Genomic DNA, 18,988 nt, shown 5'->3' on the forward strand with positions numbered 1-18,988 from the left:
AATGCTGGAAAAATTTAGCAGGTCCGACAGCATCTGTGGAGATAGAACAAAGCCAATGTTTCAAGTCTTATTATATGACAATATAGGTTGTGTTACTCAGCTGGAGCTGAATTAGGTTCATATGTGCTCATCCCATTCTTTTTTGGACTCATCTCCATGTACAGATGGAGGCACGGTAGCGCAGTGGTTAGCACTGCTGCTTCACAGCTCCAGGGTCCTGGGTTCGATTCCCGGCTCGGGTCACTGTCTGTGTGGAGTTTACACATTCTCCTCGTGTCTGCGTGGGTTTCCTCCGGGTGCTCCGGTTTCCTCCCACAGTCCAAAGATGTGCGGGTTAGGTTGATTGGCCAGGTTAAAAATTGCCCCTTAGAATCCTAAAATGCGTAGGTTAGAGGGATTAGCGGGTAAATATGTGGGGGTAGGGCCTGGGTGGGATTGTGGTCGGTGCAGACTCGATGGGCCGAATGGCCTCCTTCTGCACTGTAGGGTTTCTATGATTCTATGATTCTACAGACCTTTCTTCTCCCTGCACTCCCAGCTGGGTAAGGCAAAGACAGAGTCCTGTGTCAAATTTAGGAACCTTGTGTCAAAAAAGTACTCTGTCGATCCTCAAAGACAATCAGACAAGCTGAGAGAGATTCCAAACGTGTTTGAAAAATCCATCTTATTTTCCTTCTGCAGTAGTCATATTGCTTTACAAAAATATGGTCAATGCCCCCTTGAATGAGTACAGAGTCACTCCTCACTGCTATCTGTGGAATTTAGCTCCACAGGTCAATCAAACTCCAAGGAAAGTGAACACTTTGAACCTCTCCCTGCTTTCCTTGTTTAAATGAGTGGCCCCTAGTTCCTTCCGACCACATTACTTGCACATTTTGATGCCCTTAACCATAACTATCTGAAAATACCCCATCTAAACATATAATTCTCCAGCTTTCCAAACTCTAGGCTTGAAGCATGTCTTTCACAGCTGAAAGCACATAAGCCAAGACGGGGTGGCACGGTGGCACAGTAGTTAGCACTGCTGCCTCAACACCAGGTTCAATTCTGGCCTCAGGTCACTGTCCATGTGGAGTTTGCACGTTCTCCCCGTGTCTGCGTGGGTTTCCTCAGGGTGCTCCGGTTTCCTCCCACAATCCAAAGGTGTGCAGGTTAGGTGGATTAGCCATGCTAAATTGACCCGAATGTCAGGGGATTTGCAGGGTAAATATGTGGGGTTATGGGAATAGGGTCTGGGTGGGAATAGGGTCTGGGTGGTCAGTACAGACTCGAAGGGCTGAATGGCCTCCTTCTGCACTGTAGGGATTCTATGGATTCTATGAAACGTTGCAAGTTTGAGGGTGGAAGTTCAAATTCTGCCATGGCAAGTATCAAAATCAAATTCAATTTATTGGGTAAATGACAGTTCAGCATCAGGACAAAAATGACAATGAAAGCTTCTGGATTCCTGCAAAAACTAACTGGTTTACGAATACTCTTCAAGGAAGGAAACATCCACCCCTATGTTGGCATATGTGGCCGACAGCTAATCCTTGCTCACATTCCTCTTCTTTTTCTACAGGTAAGTTGAATAAAATATCCCCTCTGGGAAGCACAACAAAATCTTCTGATCAGCTAAGTAGAAACAGGAAAGAAACAAACATAAAAATAATATAAGGAAATAGGTTCAAAATTTGCCATAACAGATTGTCACAAATTTTAATGAAAGACTCCTAAAACCCTCTTCTGGAACAGGACAGCATGGCAAACCTAGATGCTCATTTTATTTGGTTTCTGAAGTCTAAACTAGCAAACAGTCAAAGAACTGCCTTGATACCCAAATTAAGTAATTGGGCTTTAAAGTTAACATAATTTATGACCAACTGGCAGACATCTCTGGAATGGACATTTCAGTGTAAAATTCAACTTAAAAACTGGACGATGTGCTGAACGGACTGAAACTTTGTCCTGAATTTCCACCTTGTTTCTTTGATCTCAAAGTTGGAAATTCATGACAATCTCTTCTAATGCAGTCGGCTTTTCCTAGTATCTCTACCATATATAAATCTTTCATTTTCACTAACAAACTGCAGGGATATGGGCTTAAAATGTTACTTGTCAAAAAGAGGAAAGGCATGCAATATTTACGGCTCCTAATTATTATTTAGTAACCTTGATCGAGAATGTGCACCAATGGGGTGGATTTGTGCAGGGCCTCTCTTACTCATTTCACTGCAACTTCGCTTGAAATTTTTTTTTTCACACAAACCCAGAAATAACAGCGTAAACACAGTGTGGGTGGAATCTGATAGACACAGTGACAGGCCTTTCCACTGGCTGGAGAGCCAGTGGAAATCCCACTGAGGCCATTCTGACCTCCTCACCTCAATTAGATGTCAATCAGAAACTAATCTGGTTGATGACAAGGTCTTTGGCATCTTTAGGGTTGATATCCAGGTGGCCACAGCCAGTACTGTAGTAGGCCCAGGCTGAAGATCATCACTTGAGCCCTGAAAGAAAGGTAGGTGAGGCAGGAGGTTATGGTGCAGAGTGGGAGTGCTGGTTAGTTTAAAGGGCAGTTGGGGGTCTTCACACATGGACAGTCCTTGTCACTGGCAGGTCTCTCCATTGGGGAACCTCTCCATCAGGCCACAAGGTTTAATACTAGCAGTAGAGGGATGAGATCCCTTACGTGGCCACTTGATGGCCTCAAATAACTTCTGGGCAGAAAAGCCATCCTTGACCCTTCCCATCCTGGATTTAACTGATGGGAGTCAGGAAAGTGATGGCCCCCCCCTTAGTCCACCTTCCAGGAGCATGAAAATCTGCCCGATGACTTTTCTACTGGAGGATGAAAAACCATCCTTGATAAAAATTCCTCTCCCAAATGAGGCTTAGCAGCAATGTCCACCATGGTCAAACAGCCTTATGAACCTTCAGTGCTGAGCTTCACAAAAGCAACAAGGTCAATTGACGTGTGATGCAGTTCATTCATGAATTTGCAAGTATAACCCATCACCACTTAGTCCATAAATCGTCCATTCAAACCTGGAGTAAAAAATATTTTTGGGGGGAGAAACATAGAAGTACAACTTTCCTTTATACATTTGTTTACGGAACCTCTTATTAAATTGTTAAATTGGCTGGTGTCAATTACACAAAATTAAAACATCCATTACTTGCGCATGAATATTTAGAAGTACCAATGTGAAAAGTGAAACTGAAATATTTTCAGTTAACATCAGGCTATTTATCATAATTTGTGTTCATGAATATTCAATGGATCAAATAAGACCAACTTCTGTAAATCTCTGATTATATTTTCATAAGCAGATATACATTCTAAAAGAGCAGTAAAACATTTTCATTCCAATATATTCACATACAAATGAAACCTGGATAAAATTTACAACGTTCACAAACAATTATATTCCAGTTACAACATCAGCCCAACAATACTTTAAGCAGCTCATATTCTACTTTATATTGTGCATTGAGCAGAAAGATCTGCTTGGAAAGTCTGGAATAAAATTGCAACATAACTCTAATTACCTTTATGCAATACATGACAAAAAAATAATTTTAAAATATCAGAAATGCTTTTAAACAATTGAGCCTTCATTCATATTGCAAGTATTGTGCATCTAGTTAACTACCATTGATACATCAATGAGTTATTTACAACAAGAACTGTGAAGTTTGCAGAGGATTGCAGACAATTTATTTTATAATTTAATTAATGTGCCTTTGTGAGCTGAACTCATCTAGTACCCTGGTTGGGATCTTAGTGAGGACGATCATATTAAAATTGATTGAGAAATGTGCATTTCTCATTGCTGTATTAAACCATGACACACACACAGTATTTATAAAACATGGAGTTGATCCTGCAAGACTTCCAACTGTGCATGGTGTTTGCTGAACTACAACTGGAACTGAGATTGCTTTCACAGAATGCAAGGATACAAATTTATACAGATTGTGAATGTAAAAAGGTTGAAACAAAAAGTGCTGGAAAAACTCAGCACTCTGGCAGCATCTGCACAGAGAGAAACAGAGTTAACAGAATCCAACATGACTTCTTTTCAGATTAAATTCAAACAAGGTCAATATAAACTCTCAATTACAGGTCAGTTCCATTATCAGTAGAAGGGAGTGTGGGAAATGAAACAAAAAATGTAGACAGTACTGACTTAGGAAACTACAGGCTTTAATATCCATAATAACGTAAAATAGGGGAAATTATTCTAATAGGTTCTATTCTAAGACTTCCCTGGGAAATTCAGAAGAACTCAAAGTCAATCGAGAGCCAGTCTACTGAACACCACAAACCTTTAGCAGACTACCGTAATTCATACAGAAAACTGAAAACATATTTTCTTTGGCCCTGCTGGACTGCTCCATCACACAAAGGCTGGGTGGATAGACTAATGGCTGCGGAAATCCCACTGTCCGCCCAAGAAAGCAAATGGTCCACCCCAAGGATTCAGGGTGGGATCTTGGCCTGGGGTAGGTGAGTGACAGTTCTGACCTGCCACATTTACCCTCGCAGATGAGATCCCCAGGAATTTCAAGGCCATAGTGTTAAGCTAGGGAAGAAAAGTGTGTTGGGCAGAGACATGATTCTGTTCTTGGATCCTGCTTCTAATATATATTAATGAACTTGAATGTCTAAACCAAAGAAAAGATAATATCAATGAGGCTGCAGATGAAGATTTGCAGCAAAATGCAGAAATGAAATATAATACTGACAAATTAAAGTAGCGCACTTTAGGTTAAGTAAAGGTGATTTTTAAGTATACCATGTACAAATTTGCATGAGGTTCCTTTCTCAGCTGCTGAAAACTTAAATGTTTAGAATATTCAGATGGCAACTTCCATGCATTATAAACTTTTAACATGAAGATGATTCAGAAATGTCCAGGGATCAAAATTATACTCCATGTGGTTTCAAATCTAAGCAGGTGAGACTGCTTCCTTCAGGAACTCTTATACTGAGACCAAATGCCAGATTTACAGTGAAACTTCAGCATTGCAGTTAGGCAAAAGCTGCCGTATAAATGCACTCTTAGAAAAAGATCTTACAACGAAAGTGGTCATGACTTTCAAAGACTAGACAGCACACAATTTTAAAAATGCTAATATAACGCTAAGACACACTGACAGATCAGTTGAGTACAGGTCTATAGGAATCCTGGGGCTTTGTAATGTACGATCTCAGATCACACTTATAATGTTGCAGTTAATTCTGATCATGCCACAAAATGTGTATGTACAAAATGGACAGATACACACACACACAAACATACAGGTGAGGATGTAATGGTCAGCAACATGCCTGATTCCCAAGTGTCAAAGGAAAAAGGCTATAAAGAAAAACTTAATAAATGAGAAATTCTGGATAGAAAATGGTTAAGGAGAACCCCACCAAGGTGCCTAAAATATCAAATGGCATAGATAAAGCATGCCCAGAATTTGACATGAGGCTCTGAGAATATTAAATTCAAATTGCTAAAATCTAATTTAATCAGATAAAAGTCTTACCGAAAGAATGATTAATGCATGAAATAATCAACCAGGCAAGTAGTAAAGGCAAAAATACTCAGGGCATTCAGCAAGCATTTGGATGATGTAGGAGAGTAAATGCACAAGAGGGCTGAGCTTCAATGAACCAAATTAATTTTAATGGGCTTGACTCTATTTTCGTAAATAGTTTTTAGCAGGATTCAGGTCCTCACAGCAATCTTCTGCACAGCCCACATTTCTGGTTAAAAAAAGTTACAATAAAAAGTTGCTTGTTTTTCCAGATCTATAAAACTTTACCTTTTGTTATTTTAAGTGAATTTGCAGTTAAAATAAATTTCTGTAAATGTTGAATTACATTTAAACGCACTGCTGTATAAATTAGACTTTTGATAGTTATGAGTACATATCCGATGCAGTTACACCATCATTTTAAACAGAATGGTGAATATTCTTTCATAACTCAGTTCTGAAAATCATACTCAAATGTGTGGTCCAACCTCTTGGATCTCTGCAGTCGACAGTGGCTGCCTTGTTTCTCAGCATACGGTAATGCAGTCAATCCGTGAAGTCTTTTACTGTGTTGCCGAGATGGTTGCTGTCAAAACGAAGTTCCTGAGAAAGAATGGGCCTGTGTGAACGAAGCAGGGTTGCCAAATGTACTAATATGGGGATGTGACGGGATCACTGAACTGCACACATTGAACTTCTAGGAGGGTTCACAGTTCTCACCACAGGCTCCTGGCTGTAATTCACAATATCTGCCTTCACTACACGCTGTCACAAAAGAAGAAGTAGAGATGTTATGGATCATTCTGCAAATTCAGCATAAAATACAAGTCAAAATAGATTTATTTGAGAGGGGATAAGTATGCTAATACAAGACCAGTAAAACTTTCAATTACAAATGAAGTAGATAATGTATTATTGTATTGTTGAACCGTGAGGCAATGAAGTAGAATCAACTTAATCCCCCATAAAAATAAATGTACAAGGTTTAATAAACTGTCGCTTACTATGCGCGAGTTAAGTTTCAATAAGCAAAGGCCTGGAGGGGATCCACTATAATATAACAATCGCATTAGGGTTTTTATTTCTTTAAAGGCACAATACGAATGTAAGAGTTGCGATACAGAATGGGGATGAATATACATAATATCTATAGGTAATATTTAAAATAACTGTATAAATGTGCTACATTTTGTCTTTCATTTTATGCAACACAGCTAAAAAACTGATGGGTTCAAGTTTTTGCTGCAGTACCTGAATTATTGTATGGCACACACTTTACTCCGGCATTGAGCAGAGCTCTGTGATAGATTCGCATCATGTGGGTAATTTACCAACTCGGCCCTGACAATACGCTGCCAACAAAAAGATGCCAGGACAGCAAAAGAGGGAGGGAGTAGAGGGAAAAAAATGAAAGGAAGAATGAAGACAGAATTGAAATGTTTCACATTTTTAATCGAGCAATGACTAAAGTGAACATAAAATAAAGCAAAATAAAATACTAAAACACAGATTTCTCAGTTGACTTTATTTTAACACTACCTGTAACCCATTTACTTCAAATAAATTACCAGTGTTAAAATAATGTCGATCAGTAAATTCAGGCAATGAAATAAATGTACAGGGCAGGACAGAGGTGAATTGACCCAATGAATACAACTTTTTTTTGTAGAATTAAGATCCAAATATTAAAAAACAAATAGCTAAGTATCTGTTTAAATATTCAAAAAAACATTTGAATACTGTCAGATCTTGATGCAGAGAAATGATTAATAGTGTACATAAAATGTTTGAACAGTCAAAAGTATGGAGAATAAATGGAATGAATATAATTGTATTCTACTAGACCATGGAAAAACATATCACAGATTTGCATCTATGGAGTTAAATCTTCTAAAAAGTGACATTGGATTGGGATCCCCCCCATCATCCCATTCTCTTTGGGATTTCACAGAGGTGAAATTGAAGGTAAACTGGGAAGCCTTGGACAGCTTGCAGTTAAGTAATTACTAGTAATTAATCTCGGCCTTTTGGCTAAGATGCAAATGAGCTCAAGTCTTGGAGGAGGATCCTCCCCCTTCTCCAATCAGCTTGACTCATGTAGATCAGGCCCAGGACAGGGTGGTTTAGTCGCCCGCCCTGTCTTGTCAGCCTGGATCGGAAATGTCTCAACTTGTTGAGACTCTGAATTGGATTTGATTTGATTGAATTGGAAAAGTATTTTTAAAAAAATTTTTTTTTTAAATTACTAGTAATTAAGTGGCACATTGAGTACTATTTTAACCCTCAATTCTGGATTTCTCAGCATGGCCAGGTGAGAAGAGGCTGCTGTTGAAAGCATGTCTCTTATAAAGTGCTATCCCTACTCATCAAGTGATAGTAAACTTCTTGGAAAGCAATTAACTGATGGAGCACTACACTCGCCTTCAGCTGCACTTTCCTGGTGCCAGCTTCCACCACAGTTTGGGATCTGCTTATGTAGTTCCACCTTGAATTTCTGATTGACAAGATTAGAAGCAATACCACCACCAAAAGCACTAACAGCATCCTTCTTTGCAGCCACATGCCCCTTCACAGGACAGAGAGATGGACACTGAGATCAAGAGGAAAAGAGGTAAGCCTCAAATATAGGGTCTTCAGACAGACATATCTGAACACCAATGCCTCAGGAAGTTCAAATTCTCATGGTAGGTCACTTCTGACATCTGAAAACTCTTGGAATAAGGTTTCCTTCCCAGTGGAGCAAGAGAGCACGCATTGTTAATTGTCAGTAAGGTGTCCATTAGTGGAGGGCTACACTACACCATCTCCTTGCCAAGTCATGTTTTCCCTTCTCATACACAAACAAAAAATGCTGGAAAATCTCAACAGGTCTGACAGCATCTAAGGAGAGAGAATAGAGCCAACGTTTCGAGCCTGAATAACCCTTCATCAGAGCTCTCTCTTCTCTTGCAAGGAGAGAACGCAAAGAGATGCGAGCACTTGTAATGGCTTATGTGGAAAGGACAATGGGGTGAATTTTGCCGTTCTGCCCACCATGGGAATCGGAGAGCGCGGACCATGGAAAGGTCCATTAACCCCGGGCAGGATTTTCTGGTTTGGGACGAGCGCAGCCAGAAAATCCTGCCCAATATTTGGGGAGGGTGCTTAGATGCAAGATGGCAATGGGATGAGGATGAGTGAGAACTTTGGCCCTTCAGGTGGGGATTTGAGGAAAAAGGTCAGGCTTGGCACATGGAGTGTTATGCCACTAGGAGGTACTAGATTCTCCATGCCCACAGAATTTTGCTTTTGAAGTAGATATCTTATTTGAAGGTTTAGGATTGTGAGAAGCCACTGGAAGTCAGTGCGATCTTGGTCCTGCTCTAGAACAAGCTGGATGAACTCCATTAGTGATGCCATGTTTCCAAACTGTTCACACCTCAGAGCTAGAACACGATATCAGCCATCCCTCAACACCCAATGACCCACATCTGTGCACCTTGCTACTATCGTTATCTTTATAGCATTCCTAAAGTACTTCAAAGAGTATTATTGGCAGTGTGTAAAACAGGCAATCTGATCCTATTTGTTACCCCGCAGGATGATTAGATTAAATTTATCCCCAAATGATTGCCCAGGACAGAGGGCAAGAGAATGAGAGCGTGCCCTTTGAGCTGGAATTACTTTCTATTTCTTTCCTAATGCCAACAAATCCTTCTGCCCAGACCATGTTTTGGTTGGAGCGAAAAGAAAGCATCAATTTAGGCAAAAACTTTCCACTGACTGCAGCTCTGAACCAAAGAAATATTTGGACAATACTGCAGTGGGGTGTGGAGTCAAACTTGAACTTTTCAAAAAATAAATTCCAATCAGCACGTCAGTAACCTTTGGCTCCTTCAAGAGAGCGAGTCCATGACCAAATCTGAATAATAGTTAAACGCCCACCAAGTAACTGAACTAACCAGACCTTGGATTGAAATTGTAACTCTCAGGCTTTGGTTACACTGGAGGGATGGATGGGTGGGCTAGAATCTGTTACGGTTGTGGTGGCAAAGCACTTTGAGAATTGTAATAGAATTATACAGAGTCAGCACGGTTTAATGAAACAAAAAAAGTGTTGGACAAATCTGTTTGGGTTTTTTGAGGTTGTCACTGATAGGCTCGATAAGAGGTAACCACAAATGTAGTGCAGAAGTATTTTCAAAAAAGCATTTGATAAGGTGCCACACAAAAAGGATATTACACAATATTTGGGTTGTAGATTTGGAGGTAATATATTAGCATGAACTGAGGACTGGTTAATGAACAAAACAGAGGGAGTAGGATTAAACAGGCCATTTTCAGGTTGGGAGGGTATAACTAGCAGGATACCACAAGCAGCAGTGCTTGGTCCTCAGCTATTTAAAATCTGTAACAATGAGATTGATGACTGAGTATAATGAATCCAAACTGCAGACAATAGAAAGTTTGGTGGAAAAGTAAGCTGTGTTGAAATCGCAAACAGAAAAGACTGGTTAAATGAGTGAGCAAGAATATGGTCAATGGAATATAATCTCAGTGGGAGTGAAGGAGGTGGTGGCATAGTGGTAATATCACTGGGTAGGTAACCCTGAAGTCCAGGATAATATCCTGGGGACATGGGTTTAAATCCAACCACAGCAGCTGGTGGAATTTAAATTCGATTAATAAATCTGGAACACAAAGCTAATCTCAGTAATGGTGACCATAACAATGATCATTGATTGTTGCTGTCTGTTTCACTAATGTCCTTTACGGAAGGAAATCTACCATCCTTACCTTTTTTGGCCTAATTGTGACTCTTTGACTCTTAACTGCCCCTTCAGGTGGCATAGAAAGCCACTTAGTTCAAGGGCAATTAGGGATGGACAGTAAATGCTGGCCTTGTTGTCCCTTTAATTTGAAATACTTCCTTTGACAAAATGAGTGCATCATCCTTCTCACCCACCCTGAACAGCCAGGGAACCTGGAGGTGGGATGCTAATGTCGTGGCTCAGCCCAAGAGCCTCAGCAAGCACTCTTCTTCATCATTTGGATTGCCAACCTGCAAATGGTCCCACTCTCTGGCAGGGAACATGTCCGATAAATTCCACCTGCTGAATATTTCCAGAGTGTTTTATTTTTATTTCAGATTTCCAACATCTCATTTCCAGTAACAGAGAATTCAGCCCATGAAAGAAGGAACATCCATATATAATATATTACACATAATGTGTATATTATATATATATATAAATGCTAATGTGAATTTATCAACTCAAAAATGAATAAAGGTAAATAGTTTTTTTAAATGATGGGAGAGTGAGAAATATTGGTATTTAGAGAGACCTGGGATCCTTTTACATGAATCGCCCGAAGTCAATATGCAGTACAGCAAGCATCTAGGAAAGCAAATGGTGTGTTATACTCCAATCCTTTTGTAATAAATGCTAAGAGTGAATAAGTCTTACTACAATTGTACAAGGCCTTGTTGAGGCCACACCTGGAATTCACATGTACAGTTTTGGTCCACATACCTACAAAAGGATAAATTAGCCTTGGATAAAATGCAATGAAGGTTCACCAGACCGACTCCGAGGATGCATGAGTGACCTTGAGAACAAAGTGAGTGGAGTAGGCTTATAATCCTTACAATTTAGATGGATGAAAGGTGATCTCATTGGAACATATAAAATTTTTAATAAGTTTGACAGGGAAGATGCTCAGTGGAGTCTAGAACTGAGTCATAATCTCAGAATAAGGGATTGGAATGAGGAAAAATTCCTTTACTCAAAGTGTCAAGGATCTCTGGAATTCTCACCCCAGAGACCTGCCAATCAATAGATTCCAGACAGACAATGAAAGATTTTTGGATACTAGGGAATTAAGGAATACGAGGATAGTGTGGAAAAGTAGAGTTGAGGCAGATCATCCGTGATCTTACTGAATGGTAGTGCAGCCTCGAAAGGTTTACTCCAGCTCTTAATTCTTATGTACTTATGCACGTGGTGCATATTATGAATGACAAAGTGCAAACTCTCCTTCCTATTCCACTCCCTATCACTGCCGAGTTGCTCATAGAAGGAACAAAAAAATTAATCTTTCATTTCAGAAACTTTGAAGGGAATTTGGGAGGGTTCGCAATGTGAAAATAGTTCCATCATTCAGGTACTGTTACAATGTGATAATGAGTGTAGGAACATCAGATATCCTTTTAAAAACTGCATAAACAGAGCTGAAGATTGCCTCATAAGCCATCTGTAAAGAGTCATTTCATTGACTGATTCAAATTCAACTGTCCAACCAATGAAGCCATAATATCTCCACCTAGATTGATTACATTTTGACAAAGTGCCAAGTGAACAAAGTCATGTTTAACTTTCAAAAAGGTCAATAAAAATAATCACTTCTTTGAGATAGCTGAAATAAACTGACAGTTCCCACAGAGCTGAAACTCCACCTGCAAACACCGCTGTTCTCAGGCCACAATAAGAAGCTCACTGTAGACTTGACAGTACCCAGTTTATTTCACGGATCTTGGCTTTTTTTAGACAAGCATTTCTCAAGAAAAATATTAAACTGCTGTTAAATCTCAAAGGGGTCAATTTCCTCAGATGTTCTCTAGCTGTCTTGTGCGAACAATGAAAACCTTGTTTACATTTGGGAAAAGGGTTTCTGCCCAACTTCCACTTAAATTACCATGTTCAGGGGGAAAAGCCCCAAGGAAACCACCCCCTCTTTCACTCGCAGAAACATAGGGCTGAATCTTAAAAAGAAAGCAGGTTGGGGCTGAATGGTTTTCTGACACAAAACTGCCTCCAAATCGCCCATTTTGGTTTTAACTGAAGCCGGAAGGTGGATGGTTGACTAACCGAATCCAAGAAATTGGATTGCAACAATAAATATGATAAATCTGATGTAGGGAGGAAATTCCAGAGCTTGGGGCCTAGGCAACTGATGGCATGGCCACCAATGGTAACAATTATTATTGGGAATGCACAAAAGGCCAGAATAAGAGCAGCACAGCTTTCTTGGAGGATTGTGAGGCTTAGGGAGACTACAGAAATAGGGAAGGGCATGAGGATTTTAAAATCAAGATGCTACTTGACCAGTGTTGGTTAGTTCGGGTTAGTTCATTGGCCAGGCTCAATTGACTCTTAGTGTCAGAGAGATTAACAGGGTAAATACGTGCATTTACGGGGATAGGGCCTGGCTGGGATTGTCGTCGGTGCAGGTTCGATGGGTTGAATGGCCTCTTTCTGCACTGTAAGGATTTTATGATTCTGTATATGCACACATAGACATACATGTAAAGATACATTTATAGAAATATTTACAATAAGAACATTAGCAGGATGTATAGACAAATTTAGTCACAGCTAAGTAGGCTATAAAACAAACTACAAAATTTCAAATCACTTAAATTCTAATATTTAAACATTCATTGTTTTGAATCAACTTTTTGTTTCTGTCTTACTCCCAATTTTGTTATATCCAAAGCATTTATGGTACAAGTGTAGCAAATTAGTTGTATAACATTAAAAATTACTATCCCAACATTCCTGCTGGCTAAACCCAGCAATGCCGAACATTATCCCCATTGTGTTACTTCAAATGTAAGCGTTGCGTCTGAAATAATGCTATGAAAACAGAGAAACTGGTTTCAGCACAGGCCTGAAATGAGTGATACAAGCTTGAACACCCCTAAATCAGCAAAATTAACCATTAAGTAGGTTTCAGTTTGCCTAAACTGTATATGATCTGCTTTCATCAAAGATTTAGACCACTATTGTATATATTCAGACTGTAGAGATGTGTAGTGTTTAGAATGTTAAAAGAAACTAAACTGCAGGGAGCCAAAACTCAACCAAAGTAAGCAAGATGGTGTGTTTGTTTATAGTATTTCATTCATATCAACATTTGCACAAGTCTGATATAAAATTGCTTCTTACAAACAGTTGTAGTCTGTTTGTAAAAGCTACAATGCAAAAGGAAACAAGTTAGTCTCCAAAAGTTCAATTTTTCAGCGCAACTGCTGCATAATTTGATTGCACGCACTATATATATTAGTGCTCAATTGAAATTATGTTTTTGTTCAAATAATCGTCAGTTCAAGTGTGCAAGTAATGTGAAACCAGAAAATAGCTTTAGACTGGTCAGAGATGAGTTTGGTACCATAAAAGGCAGATCTTGTACACGGCAATTAGTTAATGAGTGCTCGGCTAAATTTTCAATTGATCATCTTCACTCCATCTTATCTAAAAGTTTAAATTAATTACAGCTTCCCTGCTGATACGATCACAAAAACAGGTCACTAACTTTCAACTAAGGTCATATACGCTGAAGACTTTTCAGGAGCCTTATCTCATCTCAAAGCTTCTGGCCTCTTCAACCAGCAATCTGTGCAATCCACCCCAATTAACTTCCAACATGTTTGTTTAAATTGCAAGATCTAATCACACAGAACATGCCAGTTAACAATACAAGTCAAGAATAATCCTTTTTTAGTTAATATATTAAATTAATTAGAATCAAATGAATCCAAAATGCAGGCCATCGGATACAAATCACATAAATATGATCATTCATCAGTCAGGACATTCTGCTGATCTCTCACAATAAGCCATTTCCTAGAGTTTCTACCAATCTCATCTCAAAATTATGATGGAACATCAGGAACCGCTTTAGAGAATTTCTACCCTATTGTGTCCATTAGATGACAATCTTTAAACTTTATATCCTAGCTGAGATTAGAATGGACACTGTGCGTATGTGAAAAACATATGTCTATTCAATGTTTATATAATTTGAGTAAGGAGTTTTAAACTGCAGCAAATTTGGAACCTCAAGTGAATGAAACATTCCATTTCCCATTATCATATTTGAATATTAATGCTCACTATGCTCATTAATGCATTATATTGGAACATTAATAAAGAACCTCGACCCCAAAATGTTAATCCATCTTTTCCCTTTTTGTTGGACTATCCTGGGACTAGTATTCCAGAGATCTAGGATAATGCTCTAGGGACATGGGTTCAAATCCCATCACAGCAGCTGGTGGAATTTGAATCAAATTAATAAATCTGGAACATAAAGCTAGTCTCAGTAGTGGCGACTATGAAATTATCGTCAATTGTCATAAAGATCCATCTGGTTCACTAATGTCCTTTGGGGAAGGAAATCTGCTGTTCTTACTCAGTCTGGCCTATGTGCAACACCAGACCAACAGCAATATGGTTGAAATGTTCAGTTCAGGAGTCAGGGTTAAGGGCAATTAGGGCTGGCAACAAATGCTGGCTTTGCAGCGATGCCTGCATTCCATGAACGAATAAAGAACAACAGTCAGTTAAGGAAACTGGAGGTCGACTGGAAATTTCCAAAATGGAAAGTGGCATCAGATGGCACCAAAGATTTTCAGGCTCTGTCCGCTGCCATTCCTGCCCTTGGTGGGTCTGAAAGTTCAGCTCTATAAATAGTAGATCTTTTTGATCCCAAATGAATATCCATTTCATTGGCTGCAAAGATGTCCATTTTACATTTCCCTGAGATTTTCAGTGTCTGAGGTGGCAGAGTTGTACCCAGGGACATTACAGGTATGACAATGTGACAGTGTGGGGTGCTCCTAGCATCCACCATTTCTTTGCTGGGGCCTACTGGTTCAAGATTCAAAGCATGGGCGCCCAGTGAAATGTGACTTAATGGCATATTTCACAATATCAGGGAGCCCCACAGAGCCCAGGGGCAAGTTGAAAGTAGGGCAATAGCAATTTGTTTCCTTCATCCACCTACTTCCTAAAATTTATGTTTTCCAGCAGGCAGGGCTGGTCTTGGAGGCGCAACACTGTTGAAAAACTTGTAGCTGTGTTCAAATTTCCTACCGTTCTGCCAGTCCTACTCCCTACCAGAGGGTGGTTTCAAGTGCTCCTGAACCTGGGAAGGCATGTGTTTGTCAAATTTCATATGATAGTGGCTCTCTTTTTACTTGCTGACAGATGGAACTCCAATCTCATCTTTTCATCTCACTATAACTAATTGATAAAATGTAGCCATCTGCCCAGAAAGAAACAATCACAAGTGTCACTTTCACACCCAATTCCCAAACATTGATCACTACTAGGTAAATCATTTTACATATATCCATATATTGTAGGTTACATGCAATAAAACATCTTTAATCTAGAAAAGCTTATCTAGCACCATGTGGCACAGAACAGCAATATTGTTTTGTTTAAATACTGCTTCTTTTACGGGAAATTATGGACTGAGTAGAATTGGCATTTTCTAATAAGTGTGAAAACACCAATTCCAATTTTAAAGTTAGAGCTCTCAAACAGAATAAAACATGAAATAAGACAAACCCAAAATTCTTCATCTTAGCAAGTAGCTTTCAGTCAGTTTCTATTTGCAGATATTAAAGGTGAAAATATGCAGTTATTTTAGAACCGTTGTGATATCATTTGCAATTATGGTTTAGCCTAATAATATTGCTGCAAGGATAAAATATATAACGATTAAAATTATGACATGCAAACCAATTTGAACAAATTTGGAATCAGCTTATAAACCTCATTGAGAAGTAATGAGTAAGGAGCAGTTAAGAGTTTATAATTTGACAAATGAAACTTGGTGTTCTAAAGCACTAGGGAAGGAACTGAGCAACTGAGCAACGTAGCATTTAAACAGTACAAATTCTTCTTTAAAGGTTGGGCAACAAACAAAATATATAAGCTGACGTAACCTAGGCATTTCACATGCATCTTTTTTGCAGCTGGCTCACAGCCATCACTGTCGGAGACCTGGGAACAGATTGTCTGCCCACCCACTTAGCTGGGAAATACTGTACGACAGGCAGAAATGTTGAGGGAGTGGGTGGAGGTAGAGACAAATTAGATATGACAGGGTATGGAAAAGAAATCACTCAATAGAAGTTATTAGCAGAAAAATGCATTACCGTTGTTAACTAATCAAACTTTCAGTGTCAAGGTAACTGTTCAACTGAAACGAAACAACTAGATACTTCATCATCCAAAAATAAGGTGCTGAATCTGCCATATCATACTAGTACTCCTCTTTGAGGGTGTGAAGAGGTCAGGCTGGATGACAATATACTGAACCACCCCCACATTTTCTAGAGACAACATAACTCCACCAAAACAATCCCAGAAAAAGACTAATGGATTCTTAGTTAGCTAGGGAAACATATCATTAAGATCCCAGACTTTCTGGATAACATATCTATTTGGGAGTACATGCTTGTCACTACAACACATACCTAAATCAACATCTCAAAATATTAGTTTTCTTGCTGTCTACTGAAACTACATTTTTTAATGAAAATTGCATTAATAAGAGCTAGTCTACATTATATTTTTCTCAGTATGGACTCTCTGTCTATTGCAACAAAGGAATGTGCACTGTTAATTTATAGAACCACCTTCTTTTGAAAAACTAAATCTTAATTTTTCTTACACCACACCTGAAAACTTTTTAAAAAAACACTTTGGTATAATTATCAAATGGTCTTTCCAAGCATACTCATCATGGCAAACCCTATCATGGCAAATTTATTTTCAAAACAATCCTCCTCTCTCCAGAGGTTGATAGCTAATTCTGGGTATGGTTACTGACACAACTTTCTATAGTTTGTCTGAACAACTTCTGTATTCCTCATAGGTGAGCCTATAAATTGTATGTCAGCAGATTTTTTTTAAACAGGGGAGAGGACATCACAACCAAGCTGTATCCTGTTTAACAAAACAGAGTTGAACAGCAGACATCAATCAGTAATAAATAGGAGCACAAAAACCAGGATTTTTTTTCCTTATCTAACACTGTAACGAATCACCTCTTTCCTAGCTAAAGTAAGTTCATTCAGCTCAGTCCATGGATCAAATCTGGACCTGTCTACCCTAAACCATTCAAAATTAAAGTGAAATTACAAATTTTAGGTTACCACTTGATAATCTTTCAGATTTGAAAGCCCCCGTTGCTCCTGTAAGCAGATCCTTATGATCAAGAACTTTTCTCAACTTCCCCAATATCCGGTCATACAATTGCATTAAGTGAGGGTCATACCATACAATTACAGAGAATACACACCACAGAAGCAAGCCATTTGTTCCAACTCATCTGTGCTAGTGTTTATACTCCATTTGAGGCTCTTCCTATTCCATCTACCTTATCTCAATTTTTCAGCATATCTTTCTATTCCCTTTGCTCTCACAAATGTGTCAGGTTTCCTTTTTGAAAGTATCTGATCGATTAGCCTCAACCACTTCTTCTGAGATAAACTGGCATCTCATGACAGTCATCACTGCTGGTTGTCCTGAGGGAAAGATTTGCAGTTTGTTCCAAAGCCTTCCACTTCACCAAGGGGAACAGATATGTCACAGCTGAGCAGGTGACATTGGTTGCATTGCTTCTGTGCCCCTGTCAGTAATCACCTCTTCAAGATATTTCCTTGTCCCCAAGGGTCCACCCTCACACTTTAGGGTTGAAAGTGAAGATCTGAGGCAGCCTAGACATGCTGAGGATGAAGAAATCATGGAGGAAGCTCTTGTTACGGTTGGATGTTGAGGGAGTGCGTGTCCTTCCTGTAGATGGATCTCACTGACTGGTTATTGGGTGTCTTGATGGCCACATAAGTGCAATTAGTAATGTCCTGCACCTGGGGGAATCCAACAGTGGAGGCGTGGCTCTGCATCCAATCCTTGGAGTCTGACCCGGGAGTGAAGAAATTCAAGGCCACAATGACTTAATAGTCACTGACAGGGCATGGCAAAACAGGGTTGCACGATGCAAGGCCGGTGTTTGGGAACACAAAAAATTATGATCATCTGCCTGGAAAATCATAGACTCTGCTGCACTAGTTCTTGATCAGGTAGCTGCCTTTGGTGGTGAATCCTGTGCCTTTCTGATCTCCTTTTCTTCTGTGTTGTCTTGATGCTTAATTTTCTGCTCTTCCTGCAGGGGGCATTGTCCCTCATCATCACTGGGCCCAAAATATGAAAGTTGAGCTTCCATTGCTGGCCTTCCTTATGGGCAGGTGGCCAAATAATTGTCCTTGGTATCTTTGTTCCCTCTCCCCACAATGTGGGGGGGGAAGCACAGGTCACATTCAAAGCTTTGATGCAGAGTGCCCATTTCCCCTTCCACACGTGCAACGTCAAGGGTACCTACCAACTTACCCAGTCTCCTTTTGCTTCCGGTGACTCTATTAGGGAGCCGGAGTGATACCCTGGACAGTCCTGACTGGCTCTCCAATATGTACCCACCTATCTTAGTTTCTGAAGGTGTGGATAACACAGCTGGCCCTTTCTAAATCAGAACTAAAATGCTTTAAAAGTCTTATCGAGCTTTTTAAACTATTTTCATTGACTGGAATTGGAGGAGAGCGGGATTCCTGTCCCACACTCACCCCAGCCCCTACTCTTCCTCCCCAATGTTGCACATTGACACGCCACCGAGCACCAGCATTTTCAAGGCTGGCCCTGCT

The 18,988-nt window shown here is 39.6% G+C and overlaps 1 protein-coding gene across 2 annotated transcripts in view; it reads right to left on the reverse strand.

The window, feature by feature from the left end:
• Positions 1–2,848: 2,848 nt before the first annotated feature.
• rab28 (RAB28, member RAS oncogene family) overlaps positions 2,849–18,988 on the reverse strand; it is a 153,116-nt gene continuing 136,976 nt past the window's right edge. Inside the window, exons 7-8 of one of the 2 annotated variants that reach the window (XM_078214924.1) lie at positions 6,766–6,866; positions 2,849–6,279 (exon numbers count right to left, since the gene is read on the reverse strand). In XM_078214924.1, the coding sequence (XP_078071050.1) occupies positions 6,771–6,866 (96 nt within the window). In that variant the 3' untranslated portion in view covers positions 2,849–6,279; positions 6,766–6,770. The remainder of the gene's footprint in view (positions 6,280–6,765; positions 6,867–18,988) is intronic. The other variant, XM_078214933.1, reaches the window with a different exon arrangement.

This window comes from Mustelus asterias, chromosome 1 (assembly GCF_964213995.1).
Source record: "Mustelus asterias chromosome 1, sMusAst1.hap1.1, whole genome shotgun sequence".
Lineage (NCBI taxonomy): Eukaryota > Metazoa > Chordata > Chondrichthyes > Carcharhiniformes > Triakidae > Mustelus > Mustelus asterias.